Source organism: Dama dama, chromosome 20, assembly GCF_033118175.1.
Source record: "Dama dama isolate Ldn47 chromosome 20, ASM3311817v1, whole genome shotgun sequence".
In the NCBI taxonomy this organism is placed as follows: Eukaryota; Metazoa; Chordata; class Mammalia; order Artiodactyla; family Cervidae; genus Dama; species Dama dama.
The window spans coordinates 56,799,892-56,816,186 of NC_083700.1; the positions used below are offsets into that span (position 1 = coordinate 56,799,892).

General features: G+C 37.6%; 1 protein-coding gene across 1 annotated transcript in view; it reads left to right on the top strand.

Annotated features, from left to right (window-relative positions):
* The window catches only part of COL24A1 (collagen type XXIV alpha 1 chain), a 368,161-nt gene that overhangs the window by 39,778 nt on the left and 312,088 nt on the right, over window positions 1-16,295 (top strand). Inside the window, exons 5-6 of the mRNA XM_061121489.1 lie at window positions 1,766-1,819; window positions 4,570-4,623. Coding sequence (XP_060977472.1) covers window positions 1,766-1,819; window positions 4,570-4,623 — 108 coding nt within the window. The remainder of the gene's footprint in view (window positions 1-1,765; window positions 1,820-4,569; window positions 4,624-16,295) is intronic.

Sequence of the window (16,295 nt, forward strand, 5' to 3'; positions counted from 1 at the left end):
TTAATTCAAATATTTTAATCACAGCATAAATATACTTTTTCCCCCACCCCCACTACCTAATATGAATGTAATAATTGCTTTTTCAGTGTGAATGTAGTAGTGTTTCTTTTGTCACAAAGTAGCGTGATAGGGCAGTAAACCAAACTAGATATTTTAATTTTGCATTGAGTTTTTTATTTTTAGTTTTTATTTTAGAGGACTTAAAATCATCAGCTGTTAAGTTCTGAGGATAAAAGTAGAACCAGAACTAATTTGAAAAGAGTTTTAATTTTTTTTTTAAATAAGTGAAAGTCAAGTTTTGATGGAAGCCAGTGATATAGTAGTAATTCTCAAAGTATTTGAAGAGTTCAGGATGGAGAATAGAAATACTATTTTTATGTGGTTGAAAGAGAAATATTACTTTTTTAATATTAAAGAATACTTGAAAGGTTTTTGTTAAGGGGTAGAAAAAGGCAAAATAAAAAGGAAAATGGACAGTTTGAAATATACAAAGAACATCAGAAAACTGAAAAATCACTGTAACATCAATAAAGGAGAAAGTTTCAAAGAGAAGAATGCTACATGACAATGAAGATCAGTAGGTCATGCTATCTGTTAATGGTAGGGCTAATATCTTAACCTTGACATGTTTAATATCAAAGTTCCTAGTATTTTACTGCAGTAATGATTGAATATTTGTAAAACATTGTATATAAATGTAAAGCATAGCTGTATGTGTGCTCTGAGACGTCAAGAATAATGCCATGGTGGCAGAGTGCTCAGTAACAATGAAATGAATAGACAGATGAATGAATGAATATATAGTAATCATATCCTGAATGAATATTTATTCCTCCACCAGTTGATTGTTTAAAGTAAGGTAAAAAAAGATAATATAAGGCATAATATGTGGAAGCAAAGTAGTAGTTTCCTATTTCTTATTTGATATATTTCAGAAGTGAAATTTAAAGAACTCAGAATACCTTAAAATTGATCTGTTTTTACATTTTTACTGTTTTTACTTAAATTGATTTTGTTTTTACAAAACCATTTAACTCTATTGTCCTCCTGGTATGCTGCATTTTGTGTAGGGCAGATATATTACTGAATATACTAACTCAGCTGGTAAAGAATCCGTCTGTAATGCAGGAGACCTAGGTTCAATCCCTGGGTTGGGAAGATCCATGGAGAAGGGAATGGCTACCCACTCCAGTATGCTGACCTGGAGAATTCCTTGCACTGTGTATAGTCCATAGGTTCGGAAAGAGTTGGACGCAACTGAGCAACTTTCACATATTAGAAGGATCTCATAGTAACAGTTTAACACATTACACAGATCTTAAGTCTTCCAAAAAAACATAAAATGGTCAGTGCTTTAGTTTTTCAAGGCAAGTCTTCTTTTGAAATGTGTTTGGAAAAAAACACAAAAAACCTGTAGTTGTTGGTCTCCAAACCCTAAATTGAATTCCTCCTTCAGTAGTAAAAGTAAATTTAGGTAAAAAACTACCCACAAAACTACTAGTTATGGTTCCTGTAAAAACCAGATACAGTGGCCGTAACCATAAGTCATAGACTTCCTGCTGCCATATCTGACCAGATTAAAGAGAACATTTGAGTTTCAACTCTCACTTCTGCTGATTAAGGTGAGGGGTTTCATGTTATTTTAAAATTATCATCAGCTAGTAACTGGGGACCAAAAAAGAGCCCTGCAGTGAAATCTTCACAAGACTTGCGAGAAAGGATGTGTCTGTTATCATGTCTAATATCTCAGCATTTGTTTTCCAAGGGTCCCCCTGGCCCAGCAGGCATCCCAGGTCCATCAGGAAAGAGAGGTCCACGGGTAAGTGGATGGGCTGCCTTTCTCACTTGCTGTCAGAGTTGGTAGCTTTCCAGTATGCTTTTCCTACTGTTGTACAGTCTGTATTTCCCCTGGAAATCTGCCTGGATTGTCAAACTTAGCATGGCCTTTGCCAATTCAAGAGAAGCTTGGGAACATGTGCCACTTATTTATTTGAGTGTAAACACCCAACCAAAGTATTCTCTGTGAACATGCCCAAAAAGATAATCAAATTTGTAGATTAGTGATTATTTTGGTGCTACTTGTAACATTATTCTTAGTTATAAAGTGATCTCATCTTTAGTTGATAGTCCAAGGTGGGGATCATTTACTTTGGGAAATGAAGAGTGGGCAGCCTTAAAATAGTGCATTCCTGGATTACATAGTGGAAAATATTGGAGTTATAAACTAAAAAAATAATTGTCCTGAGGAAAAAAGCTTCCCCAAGGGTAGCAGTAGTTTTTTCACATTAAACAGGTCCAACAAAAGGTTTATTGCTGTGTTAGAATTCATTTCTTTCAAACCTCAAAAAAAAAGTGAACTTTTACTAGCAGAAATTCTTCGAAGAGCTAGAAAAGGAATTGTGATTGTATGTTATAAAGACGAATGTAAATACCATGTATAATCCACTTTCTTTCCTAATTTTTGCTTATCATATAAACAAATTAATGTAAAACTCACCCTAAAATGCTAATTTAAATGGTCCATATTCACATCAAGCTCTTGTTGATATGAGGCTCCAGATGAATGCTTACTCTGCTCTAGCTGTTTAACATTTGTTTTCTTTCGCTATAGTTGATGGCCTACCACGTTCCTCTCAAGAGTGTTTTCTAAACTTGTCCACTCTCCTCCAGCCAGCAAACCATTTCTGTCCTCCTCCTCTGTCAGGAGACCCTGGATTTTGCTTTCTGAGGGACCGAGTTCCCCTTTGCATTAATTGCATTCCCTCTCCACTGCTAAGGCTGTTCTTCTACAACTTTTAACCTTTCCTCTCCCTAGATTTTATCTTATTTGGCAACAAACAGCAAGTTATCTTTTTTTTTTTAAAGTTCCAGACTTTCACTGATGCTAATTTTTCCTAAAGTCGTTGTCCTTGCTCACTCTTGCACTAATGGGCTCTGTGGAATAATACTTTATACCTATTGGTCCCACATCTACATCAACAACTTATTTGTTAATCCTCATAAGTTTTCCCACCTACTTTATTGAAAAATTTATTTTTGAAGACTACACAAATGAGAGGTCATGAAATCTAATTTTTCCCCTTAGTTTTCATCTTGCTAGATATACTTTCCATGTTTGCATTGCTATCACTCCTCCCCCTTCTGAAACACAATGCTCTGTTAATTCAGAAGTGAAACAAACAGATAAATATTAAGTATTTCTGTGTTAAGATAGAGGTATAACTGAAGGAAGAATCTTCCCTCATAGTTCAGTTGGTAAAGAATCTTCATGCAGTGCAGGAGACTGGGTTCGATCCCTGGGTCAGGAAGATCCCCTGGAGGAGGAAATGGAAACCCACTCCAGTATTCTTGCCTGGGAAATCCTATGGACAGAGGAGCCTAGTAGGCTACAGTCCATATGGTTGCAAGAGTTGGACATGACTTAGCAACTAAACCACTACATAGCTGAAGGGTACAGAGGTGGGTTCCAAGCCCAAATGAGTATAGAAGCCTTGGAGACCTGAAAGGCTTCCTGGAGTTGAATCCTTGTTCTACTTGCCGGTTGTATGAACCTAAGTTTACCCCTTTGTAAAGGGGAATAAATAACCACCCTGCAGGATTGTTATATGGATTAGTAATAATAATAATAATAATAAACAATAACAAGTTACTTACATATAGTAGGTATTTAGTAAATAGAAGCAATTATTCAATTCAAATGGATAAATACCACTTTTTTCTTAAATTTCCCATGCTGCATGGCTTGTGGGATCTCAGTTCCACCACTAGGGATTAAAACTGGACCACAGGCACTGAAAGCACCAGATTCTAACCACTGGATCACCAGGGAATTCCCTAAATTGACAGATATTCATTGGGAGTCTGATATGTGCTAAGTACTACACTGGTAATATTAAAAACAACTGCCTTTTAAAGAATTTATAATCCTCGAACTAAACAGCACATGTCATGAAGAAGTTAAAATAGCAATAAAATATTAAAATAATAGAATTGTCCCAAGGCAACATATAATTAATTGCAAATTAATTTTATATGCAGCAGTTTCTGTGGGATTGAATAGTAAAGAGAAATCAGCTCATGCTGGTATAGCCAGGCTTTAAAGCTGGTATCGCAGTTGACACTTGAACATGATTTGAGCAGGTGTAGGAGGGGCAATGTTAAATGAGGTAAGTCTTAAGGCACACATCATAGCATAAACAAAACCTAAGTGCAGAACGGGTTACTGGATGTTGAGAGGAGAGTAAAACAGTTGCACTTTGTTATTTTGGGGCTGCTTACTCTGCACAACTTTTAGAAGTAGCACTGAACAATGTGGCTGGAGATAGAAGTGGTAAATAAGGGATGTAAACACCTCAAAGCAGTGTTTTGAAGCAAAAAACAGAAACCACAGTTCTGCTCTATAATCGGTGTCTTTTCTAAGACTGAAATATCCAAGACCTCAGAAGAGATAATGAGCTTTGTAAAATAACATATCCATTTTAATGAATCATGTAATATTTATTTGAATGTTGTAATAAACACTTGTATCTAGATCTGAGAATGATCTGAATTTTTTTTTTCTATTTGTAGGGTACACCAGGGCCACATGGAAATCCTGGGTTACCTGGACTACCAGGTCCAAAGGTGAGTGCTTTGACTGTCACGTGATTTTCGGCACATTACTAAAGAAGGTCTTTAACTTTTAAAGTCAACCTTGTAATATCGGGAATCTCTGTCATCTCCAGAGCATGAGTCTTCCACAAGATTGTCATAGGGTGGCAGATGGCCAGGTTCCTTGAGAGCCCACCATGTTTGGATTTATAAATAGCCAGTGATAAAGGCAAGCATGACCCTGCTTTGATATTCTAGTCTTTGTTGTCAAAATATGATGGCAATATATGAAAACCTCTGCAATGTACAGATTATGATTTGAGTAATTTACCTTAAATGAAGACTATTTTAATGTATAAATAAATACTGAGGAAATAAAACATCATTTATTTCCCTGTTTCATACTTCTCTAATATTTTCACTTGAAAAAGATCTATGAGGATAATGTTTATAGGATAGACTCATATTTTTATGAAAAAAACTAACCTGAAAACCTGTAAAAAATATGCGCATACATAGTTGTGTGTTAGTAGTGTGACAGATAGTAGTATGAGTATAGTAAAAAAAGATGGAAGGATATGTACCAGGCTGGTTACCTTGACAGCAGGTATGGGATTGGAAATATAATTAAATATATATATCCACACACACACATGTACATGTGTATGTAAGCATTAGGGTTTTGGTTGCCAGTGACATCATGAATATTTCAGGGTCATTAATAACCACTCTGCTTATTAATTATCTCACTCAAAAGTAACCAAATAGCTGTTACCATACAGATATAGGTTAAGATAGGATAGAGCTTAAGGACACAGGTTTTGGAATCTAACTGATTTGGATTCAAGTTTTAGCCCTTTTGATTTGTATACACTGTGCTTAGCCGTGTCTGACTCTTTGTGACCTCATGGACTGTAGCTGGTCAGGCTCCTCTGTCCATGGAGATTGTACAGGCAAGAATACTGGAGTGGGTTGCCATTTCTTTCTCCAAGGGATCTTCCCAACCCAGGGATTGATCCAGATCTCCCATATTGCAGGCGGATTCTCGACCATCTGAGCCACCAGGAAAGCCCTTTAATTTGTATGACTAGAAACAAATTACTTGCTTTGCCCCTTTAAGCTTCATTTTCTTCTCCAAAACAGGGAAAACCATAGTATGTCCTCACAGGGCTGGAGTGAAGGCTAAATAAATTGTGAGCAAAGCCCTTTACAGTGCTACTGTAGCACTGTAATAATACTTATTAATATTATGTATTGATAATTAATAATAAGTAATTAATAATTATTAATAATAAGTAATAATGACTCCCTCAGTTTCTCATCACTCTCAACAATTTTTTGATTTAACAAAATGTCTCAGAAAAATGGCTTTTAACTACTGGGTATGTACCAGAAAAAAGACAAATGCCTTCTAAAGAAATTAGAATTTTGTTTTTAAATTTGTGATTCTCTAGCCCCCCAAGCTTTGTCTGGGGACTTCAGGGATATTTAGACTAGTGGAAGGCTAGTGTAGCCGTAAAGACCCAGCTCGTTTCTCCACAGAGCTCAAGTTCTAGGGGACTTGCCATCCTACTAACAGCCTTATCTCCACAACTTGACGGAAGACAGAATGGAGATGGGGTTTCCACGTGGCTTGTGTCATCCTTCTCTTTCCCTGCCTCAGCCAATAATAAACATATACTTGAAGAAATAAAAAAGATGGAGAATAGGGTGAGGAGAGATGAAGACAAATAGTGGAAAGCCTTTGATTTCATTGACTTCTTAAAATGTGTGTACTTAGGAGAAAATACTTGAGAAAATGATGTCTGTATCAAAAAAATTATCTCTGTCCAAAGATTAAAAACAGGGTGTTTTTCAGTGTTGACTAATATGAATGTGGGCCTTCAGTAAAATGCCCTAGGAGAGATGAAGTCTTAATCTCAAGATTTCTCTTTAATATCATACTGAGTAGTATAAATATAACTTTGACTATAACTATTTGCCAATAACATATTATATGAACCCCTATATTAGGGATTTTGTAAGCTCTAATTAAAATTTGCAAGCAATTAATTGAATCTCTTGGGAACTTAATCATATAAACCTGAATATCAGCCTTAGTTTATATTTAAATTTAATAATTTGATAGCCATCTTCAAAATAGCCAAAACTGACCATGATTTATTTTAACTGCACATATTTGTGGGGACGTTAGATTGGATTTCCCTGGTGGCTCAGACAGTAAAGCATCTGCCTACAGTGCAGGAGACCCGGGTTCAATCCCTGGGTCGGGAAGATCTCCTAGAGAAGGAAATGGCAACCCACTCCAGTATTCTTGCCTGGAAAATCTCATGGATGGTAGAACCTGGTAGGCTACAGTCCATGGTAGGATGGTAGGCTACAGTCCATGGGGTCACAAAGAGTCAGACACGACTGAGCAACTTCACTTTCACTTTAGATTGTGACAGGTATTAAAAATCACCACTGTGTTTTAAATGCATCAAGTAAGGCTAGTAGTGTATGGTTTATGAAACCAATTTTCCTAGATATTTAACATTTTAAAGTAATACGTACTTTAAAGTAATCAGGATTAATAGAACATTCAAGTTTTATACTTTGTAATCCTCTTATAGTATTTATTCAAGACAATGCAATAAATATGCAGATTTCATGCTCTCAAGGATAAATTTTGACATGTAATCACAGGATTTATTTTCCTTCAGGAACAAAGATCCCTCTTAGGTTAATGGATTTTACAGTATTAAGACATTTTCAGAATTTTTCTCTTTTCAGTTATTATTTAGCAAGAATAACATAGAATTATTGTCCTCTAAGAAAATTGTATAAAAAAATCTTGCCACTTGTATAAGAAATTGCACATTTCAAAAGAGGTTACCTGAACCTGTGAAAAGACCAAATTAAGGCAATTGCAAGTTTAGAAAAATTTAACTGCGATGGAAAATGCAGTGCCTTATGAAATGTTTATACAATCATATTTGGATTAATATATTTTATAAAAATTGTTAGAACTGATATCAACCAGGGTTCTTGGCCTTAACTAGTCAATAGAAATTTCAGATTCCTTATGTGGGGTGAGGAAATGGGTGTGTTCAGGGGTTGGAGCAGAGGGGTGACTTAGATGTTTTCTTACCCCTTTGGTGGTGCGTATAGTGAAAAAGTGAAAGTGAAAGTCCCTCTGTCATGGGCTATATACAGTCCTCATGGACTATACAGTCCATGGAATTCTCCAGGCCAGAATACTGGAGTGAGTGTAGATGTTCCCTTCTCGAGAGGATCTTCCCAACCCAGGGATTGAACCTAGGTCTTCCGCATTGCAGGTGGATTCTTTACCAGCTGAGCCACCAGGGAAGCCCAAGAATACTGGAGTGGGTAGCCTATCCCTTTTCCAGGGGATCTTCCTGACCCACTAATTGAACTGGGGTCTCCTGCATTGCAGGTTGCATATAGAGGTATATGCAATGCATTGCTTTTGCTCTGACCCCCCGTTTTGGCTCCCAGCTCTTCAGAAGTGGCAGTTGGGTGTTGGTTGTTTTTTTTTTTTTTTTTTTTTTTGTCTTTTTGTTTGTCCAGAGATGCAACTTTTACTGAAAATATCACATTTATTATTTGTTACATAAAACAAAAAGTCTCTTAAGAATGAATGTACCTTAAGATAGTATAGAAATATGTTCTATTTATAAGGCTATTTTAAAGTTCATAAGAATAAAGCTTATTTTGCAAACATACTCTAGATTGATGCAAAATCTAACATTTTAGTTTCTGTTATACTTTTATAATTAAGTTAGTATTTACCATCAAGGACAAAGAATGTAACTTATCTTTGGTGGTTCTCAACTCTGCTCAAGCAAAGTAAGTTTTCACATGTTTGTCTTCCTTAATAGATTCTGAGTTATTTGAATGCAGGGGCCAGATCTTATTCCTCTTTACCTTTGTATCTAGCCCAGTGCCTAGCATGTGTTAGGCATTCTATAAATGTTTAACTGAAGCAATAAACAGACAACATTAGTAATAAGGCACTGGCATCATAAGGGAATAAGAACTAGCACTTACTGAGCATCTAGTATCAGTTGACAGTATTTTATGTATGCCATCTCATTCAATTCCACTTCAGTTAAAGAGTACTATTCAGAGCAGGCTTTATTACCTTCTGCTTTCCATAGAAGAAAACATATTCAGAGAAGTAAGTACTTAACCAAGGTAACACAGTTTAACTGGCATCAGAATTAGATCTGTTTTACTCTTTACCCTACACCTATTTGTCTCTACTACCATAGTGAGTGGTTCACTATGAACCTTAAATGTATGAAATAGCACCTTCAGAAGGAAAGATGAGGGTGGGGTAACCTAGTATAATTAGACTTTCTGAATTCATTTAGTAATAGTAACAAAATATGTCCATTCCAAGTTTCCAGCTAATCCTTTGAATGCTAATAAAATATAAATGCCATAAAGAGTGAAACTGAACTCTCATCCCTTAGAACTGTGTTGCTAAATTGCTAAATAGTAGAAGAACAAAATGCCACACAAAAAATTTTGTGGGTATATAACATTTTTCAGCAGTATTAGAACTAATTTAAAATAGAGATAAACTATTGAGTTCTTTAGCTGAAATCAGTAGACTTCTGATAGAAATATTGTTTTTCTTAAAAAAAAAAAGTCTTTCTAAAAAAATATCAAGTGAATTCTGCTTCTCTATTTGCTAGAGAGAATGACGTTTTTCTTGCCACCAAATTCCATCTAGGTCCACGGTTCATCATATTTACTTATTTAATATAAACTTTATTTGCGGGGTGCTGGAAATTTTTATTACTATTAATTAATACATGATCAATTATGTAGTAGATCTTCAGACATGAGTCCAAATGAAGAATCTATATCTTCAGCCTACCCTATACTTACAGTTCTAGTCCAGGCAATCTATTTGTGTCCAGATAATTTCTTTCCCAAAATTGCTTCTTAAAGTCTACTTAAAACTGTTCCATGAATGTTAATTAGTAGCATATATTACTTTAGTCAAGTTCAATAGCTCCTTCAAATTTAATCCCTTTCAATGAAAACATCTAACCTTAGTAAGCTGCTATTAACAGTGTCCTGTTAGTATAGGCTTGGCCAAAATGTTCATTTGGGATTTTCTTTTAAGCTCTTATGGAAAAATCTGCAAGAAAGTTTTGGCCAACTCAATAATATTAAATGAAATGTTATTAATTAATAATATTAAATATTGAATTCCAAAGAGTATATCTTTGTGCTATACTTTATTTCTGGTTTTGGCCCTCTGTTGCCATGTTTCCATCATGTCTCCCATTTTCCTTGCTTGTGAATTAAATAAATACATTGAGTATAGATGCTGACCCATTCTAAGAATTTTTTTACAGAGTCAGATTGCTATGAAAAGTTTTCAGTCCAACATTCTGACAATGTAAAGTATGATAAAATGTTGAAGACTTAGGCGCTCCTGTTGTTCTGTACAACATAAAGACCCTTATGTAAAGGACCAGACAAATATGACAAATACATTAAATTTTTTTCCTTCTAACCATCAAAGACTGTTAGGGTCACATCAAAAGGATTCAGAAGCTAATCTGAAAAGCTTCTACTAGTCAAAGACTGGTATAATTTGAGCATCATTAAGAATATTAACTGTAGTGGAGTGGCACATCAAATATCTCTAAATCCATGAGTTTACTTTGTAGCTAAGGACAGAGAAGCCCTTGTTGGTCACCTTTAGAGGATGCTAGGGAATTGTATCTATGACATTGTATATTCAACAATTCAATTCAAATCTGACACTAACTACCCCAAGTTAGTGTCAGACTCCACAGATTTAAGGGCTCAATCCCACATGACTTCCCACATTTGAGATGCTAACAACAGAACACTTGTGCCTGGCTGACTACATGTCCAGGGCTTCCCATGATCTCTTCCTCTCCCAGGTTTGATATTTTGCTGTAATAGCTCACAGAACTCAGGAAAACATTTTAATAAGCCTTACCAATTTATTATTAAAAAATAGAACTCAAATAGCTGAAAGGTAGAGATGCATAGGGCAAAATATGGAGGGTGGAAGCCTAGAGCTTCCATGCCCTTCCTAGGTACATCATGCTCCCAGTGTGTTCACCTACTGGAAGCTCTTGGAATATCTGTAAGAGATTTTATACTAAATTTCTACCACCCCCTCCTGTCCCTGAAGGTGGGGGAGGAGACAGGGCTAAATTTTACTACCCTCTAATCACTTGTTTCCTTTCTGGTGACTAGTCCCCATCCTGAAGCTATCTGGCTCCCTCTCTCTAGTCACCTCATTAGCATAAGTTCAGATCAAAAGGGGCTTGTTATGAATAACAAAAAGCACTCCTGTGACTCAGGAAATTCCAAGGGTTTTAGGATCTCTGTGCCAGGAACCAGGGACAAAGACCAAATGTATACTTTCAGAATGTGGTCCACTGGAGAAGGGAATGGCAACCCACTTTAGTATTCTTCCCTTGAAAGCCCTATGTACAGTATGAAAGGAAAAAAGATAGGACACTGAGAGATGAACTCCTCAGGTCGATAGGTGCCCAATATGCTACTGGAGATTAGTGGAGATATAACTCCAGAAAGAATGAAGAGATGGAGCCAAAGCAAAACCACCACCCAGTTGTGGATGTGACTGGTGATGGAAGCAAGGTCTGATGCTTTAAAGAGCCATGTTGTCTAGGAACCAGGGATGTTAGGTCCGTGAATCAAGGCAAATTAGAAGTGGTTAAACAGGAGATGGCAAGAGTGAACATCGACATTTTAGGAATCAGTGAACTAAAATGGACTGGAATGGGTGAATTTAACTCAGATGACCATTATATCTACTACTGTGGGCAGGAATCATTTAGAAGAAATGGAGTAGCCATCATAGTCAACAAAAGAGTCCAAAATACAACACTTGGAGGCAATCTCAAAAACGACAGAATGATCTCTGTTCGTTTCTAAGGCAAACCATTCAATATCACAGTAATTCAAGTCTATGCCCCAACCACTAATGCTGAAGAAGCTGAATTTGAATGGTTCTATGAAGACCTACCAGACCTTCTAGAACTAACACCCCAAAAAGATGTCCTTTTCATTATAGGGGACTGGAATGCAAAAGTAGGAAGTCAAGAAACACCTGGAGTAACAGGCAAATATGGCCTTGGAGTGTAGAATGAAGCAGGGCCAAGGCTAATAGAGTTTTGCCAAGAGAATGCACTGGTCATAGCAAACACCCTCTTCCAACAACACAAGAGAAGACTCTACACATGGACATCACCAGATGGTCAACACCAAAATCAGACTGATTATATTCTTTGCAGCTGAAGATGGAGAAGCTCTATACAGTCAGCAGAAACAAGATTGGGACCTGACTGTGACTCATGAACTCCTTATTGCCAAATGCAGACTTAAATTGAAGAAAGTAGGGAAAACCACTAGACCATTTATTGTATGACCTAAATCAAATCCCTAATGATTATACAGTGGAAGTGAGAAATAGATTTAAGGGACTAGGTCTGATAGAGTGCCTGATGAACTATGGATGGAGGTTCGAGACATTGTACAGGAGACAGGGATAAAGACCATCCCCAAGAAAAAGAAATGCAAAAAAGCAAAATGGCTGTCTGAGGAGACATTACAAATAGCTGTGAAAAGAAGAGAAGTGAAAAGCAAAGGAGAAAAGGAAAGATATTCCGATTTCAATGCAGAGTTCCAAAGAATAGCAAGGAGAGATAAGAAACTCTTCCTCAGTGATCAAAGCAAAGAAATAGAAGAAAACAATAGAATGGGAAAGACTAGAGATCTCTTCAAGAAAATTAGAGATACCAAGGGAACATGTCATGCAAAGATGGGTTCAATAAAGGACAGAAATGATATGGACCTAACGGAAGCAGGTGATATGAAGAAAAGGTGGCAAGAATACAGAGAAGAACTGTACAAAAAAGATTTTCATGACCCAGATAATCACGATGGTGTGATCACTCACCTAGAGCCAGACATCCTGGAATGTGAAGTCAAGTGGGCCTTAGGAAGCATCACTACAAACAAAGCTGGTGGAGGTGATGGAATTCCAGTTGAGCTATTTCAAATCCTGAAGGATGATGCTATGAAAGTGCTGCACTCAATATGCCAGCAAATTTGGAAAACTCAGCAGTGGCCGGAGGGCTGGAAAAGGTCAGTTTTCATTCCAATCCCAAAGAAAGGCAGTGCCAAAGAATGTTCAAACTACTGCACAATTGTACTCATCTCACACGCTAGCAAAGTAATGCTCAAAATTCTGCAAGCCAGGCTTCAACAGTACGTGAACCATGAACTTCCAGATGTTTAAGCTGGTTTTAGAAAAGTCAGAGGAACCAGAGATAAAATTGCCAACATCTGCTGGATCATCGAAAAAGCAAGAGAGTTCCAGAAAAACATCTATTTCTGCTTTATTGACTATGCCAAAACCTTTGGCTGTGTGGATCACAATAAACTGTGGAAAATTCTGAAAGAGATGGGAATACCAGACCCCCTGACCTGCCTCTTGAGAAGTCTGTATGCAGGTCAAGAAGGAACAGTTAGAACTGGACATGGAAAAACAGACTGGTTCCAAATAGGAAAAGGCTGTGTACTGTCACCCTGCTTATTTAACTTACATGCAGAATACATCATGAGAAATGTTGGGCCGGATGAAGCACAAGCTGGAATCAAGATTGCCGGGAGACATATCAATTACCTCAGATATGCAGATGACACCACCCTTACGGCAGAAAGTGAAGAAGAACTAAAGAGCCTCTTAATGAAAATGAAAGAGGAGAGTGAAAAAGTTGGCTTAAAGCTCAACATTCAGAAAACTAAGATCGTGGCATCCGGTCCCATCACTTCTTGGCAAATAGATGGGGAAACAGTGGAAACAGGGGCAGACTTTTTTGGGCCTCCAAAATCACTGCAGATGCCGACTATAGCCATGAAATTAAAAGACCCTTACTCCTTGAAAAGAAAGTTATGACCAACCCAAACAGCATTTAAAAAGCAGAGACATTACTTTGTCAACAAAGGTCCGTCTAGTCAAGGCTACAGTTTTTCTAGTATTCATGTATGAGAGTTGGACTATATAGAAAGCTGAGTGCTGAAGAATTTATGCTTTTGAACTATGGTATTGGAGAAGACTCTTGAGAGTCCTTTGGACTTCAAGGAGGTCCAACCAGTCCATCCTAAAGGAAATCAGTCCTGAATATTCATTGGAAGGACTGATGCTGAAGCTGAAACTCTGATGCTTTGGCCACCCGATGTGAAGAACTGATTCATTTGAAAAGACCTTGATTTTAGGAAAGATTGAAGGCAGGAGGAGAAGGGAATGACAGAGGATGAGAATGGTTGGATGGCATCACTGACTCAATGGACATGAGTTTGAGTAAACTGCAGGAGTTGGTGATGGATAGGGAGGCCTGGTGTGCTGCAGTCCATGGGGTCACAAAGAGTTTGAGCAACTGAACTGAATACTTTTATTATACCACAGTGTCATTATTTTAAAAAATGGTAAATATAAGAAAAATAAAGGGAAAGAATAAATTTTTTCTTATGAAATTGCCTTACCTTTCCTAGAATTAAAGCTTAGTTCTGATGCCGAAAGCTCAGAAGTACACCAGTGCCAAATTAAATCTCGGAGACAGAGTTTTGAGTGACGTGGAAAAGGATAGCTTTATTTTTTGCCTGAAAAAGGGTGACACAGTGGGCTCATACTCTTACAACCATGTGTCCCAACTTGGGAAAGATAGAGACAAGTTGTATAGTAATTATTCAAAGAGGATGACATGATTAGCTCGTGGACATTCATGTCCACGAAGGGTTAATGATGAGGTAAGTTAGGAGTCTACATTGTCAACCTTCAGGTCCAACTGGTCTGGGGTCTATATACTTGTGGGTAGCATACCATCATTAATCATTAACTTCTCTCACCTGGAGAGTTTCATTATTTGCCAAGTAGCTCAAAGATACTGTTGTGTGTATCCTTTGATGGGGGTTATAAGACCTTGTCCCAAGGCTCCTCTTGACTGTTTTCTCCCAGATCTCACATCACCTCCCTTCCCCTAATTTACAATTGCTTGAATTTGCCCTTTGGAATTCAGGGAACATCATGGAGGCTGAAGGGAGGCTGTTTCCTACAATCAAAGAAATGGGGGGCACAGAAAGTCCTTGTGCCCTGGAGCCCAACAAGGCCCTGCACAGTATCAGTACAACCAAATGGTTGTTGAAGGGAAGTTTCTTTTTACAGAAAAATCTAGCAAATTAAGAAAGAATACTAGAATTAAAAATCACCACTTTTGCCATCCTGATGAAAAAAAGATTAAAAAACAGAAACAACTCAGGAAGTTCAAAGCCCTTGAGGCAGGAGGATGCTTGGCAGTCTTTGAGGAATGCTGAATGAGATAAGTGGTAGGAGATAGATCAGAGAGATAGTAAGAGGCAGGTTAGTTCAGACATTGCAGGTAAGAATTTTGGTTTGAATTTTACTGTTGTGTATTTGTGGAGAGTTCTAAGTACAGGGAAACCTGGCATGCTGCAGTCAATGGGGTTGCAAAGAGTTGGACATGACTGAGCGACTGAACAAGAACAACAAAGTAGAAAGATGGCATCGTGCAATTTACGTTATGGAAGGATGGTTCTGGCTATCACAGAGCATAGATTGGGGTAAGGGAAGGGTAGAAATAGGAACACCAGTTTAGAGACTTCTTCATTGGTCTACCCAAACTCATGCCATGGATGAGGGACTAGAGTGTTAACAACAGTGACAGTGTGAAGTGGTCAAAATCTATACATATTTTGAGGTACAGTCAACATAATCGCTGTTGAGTCACTTACAAGTAGTTGAACGGCTGGTATTGTGGGAGCTGCCATCTACTGGAATGAGGAGGAATGTGATTTGGGGTTTTCATTGGTTTTGTTTTTGCCTGGGATGAAATCAAGGGTTCATCTTCATTAATGTTTTCAAAGAACCAACCTTTGGATTTGTGGATTTTTTTCTATGGACCATTTAATGTTTAATTGATTTTTAGCTCTATTCTAATTTAGAGCTATGAATATCTCTCTAAGGGCTGATTTCCCTGGAGAAGAAAATGGCAACCCACTCCAGTTTTAGGAGAATCCCATGGACAGAGAAGCCTGGTGGGATACAGACCATGGGGTCACAAAGAGTTGGACACTACTGAAGTGACTTAGTGTTGCAGAACCCAGTACTTGAGAAACCAAGCACCACACTTGGAGAGTAGGAGAACTCAGGTTTATTATACCGGCGGGCCCAGAGGAATTAATACCCCAAGCTCTGAGCCTTGAACAAAGGGATTACAGAGTTTTTATAGACAGACTATAGTGAGCAACAGGCTGGTTTAAACTAAGGGGTTTCACGTATGCGGAAACAGTAGTCAAGATCGGGAGGGGGATGCCTGACCTTTACATGGGCAGGCATGATTAAGCAGGTTTCCAGGGGCTGGGCAATTGCAAAGAGCAGGACAAGGGTGAGTGAGATAAGCTCCAGTTCCTAGTACTGTAAGTCCCCACTTTCTGAGACTGTGTGACCTATGTGATCCAGACTGCAAGGAACAAGCTGAGTTACAGAGGTGGAAGGAGCAAGAGGTTATGTAAAATTTTAATTTTTCCTCTTCATTAGTATACACATGTGCACATTTGATGTGTTGTGTTTCCATTAAGTTGAAATAAATGCTTTCATC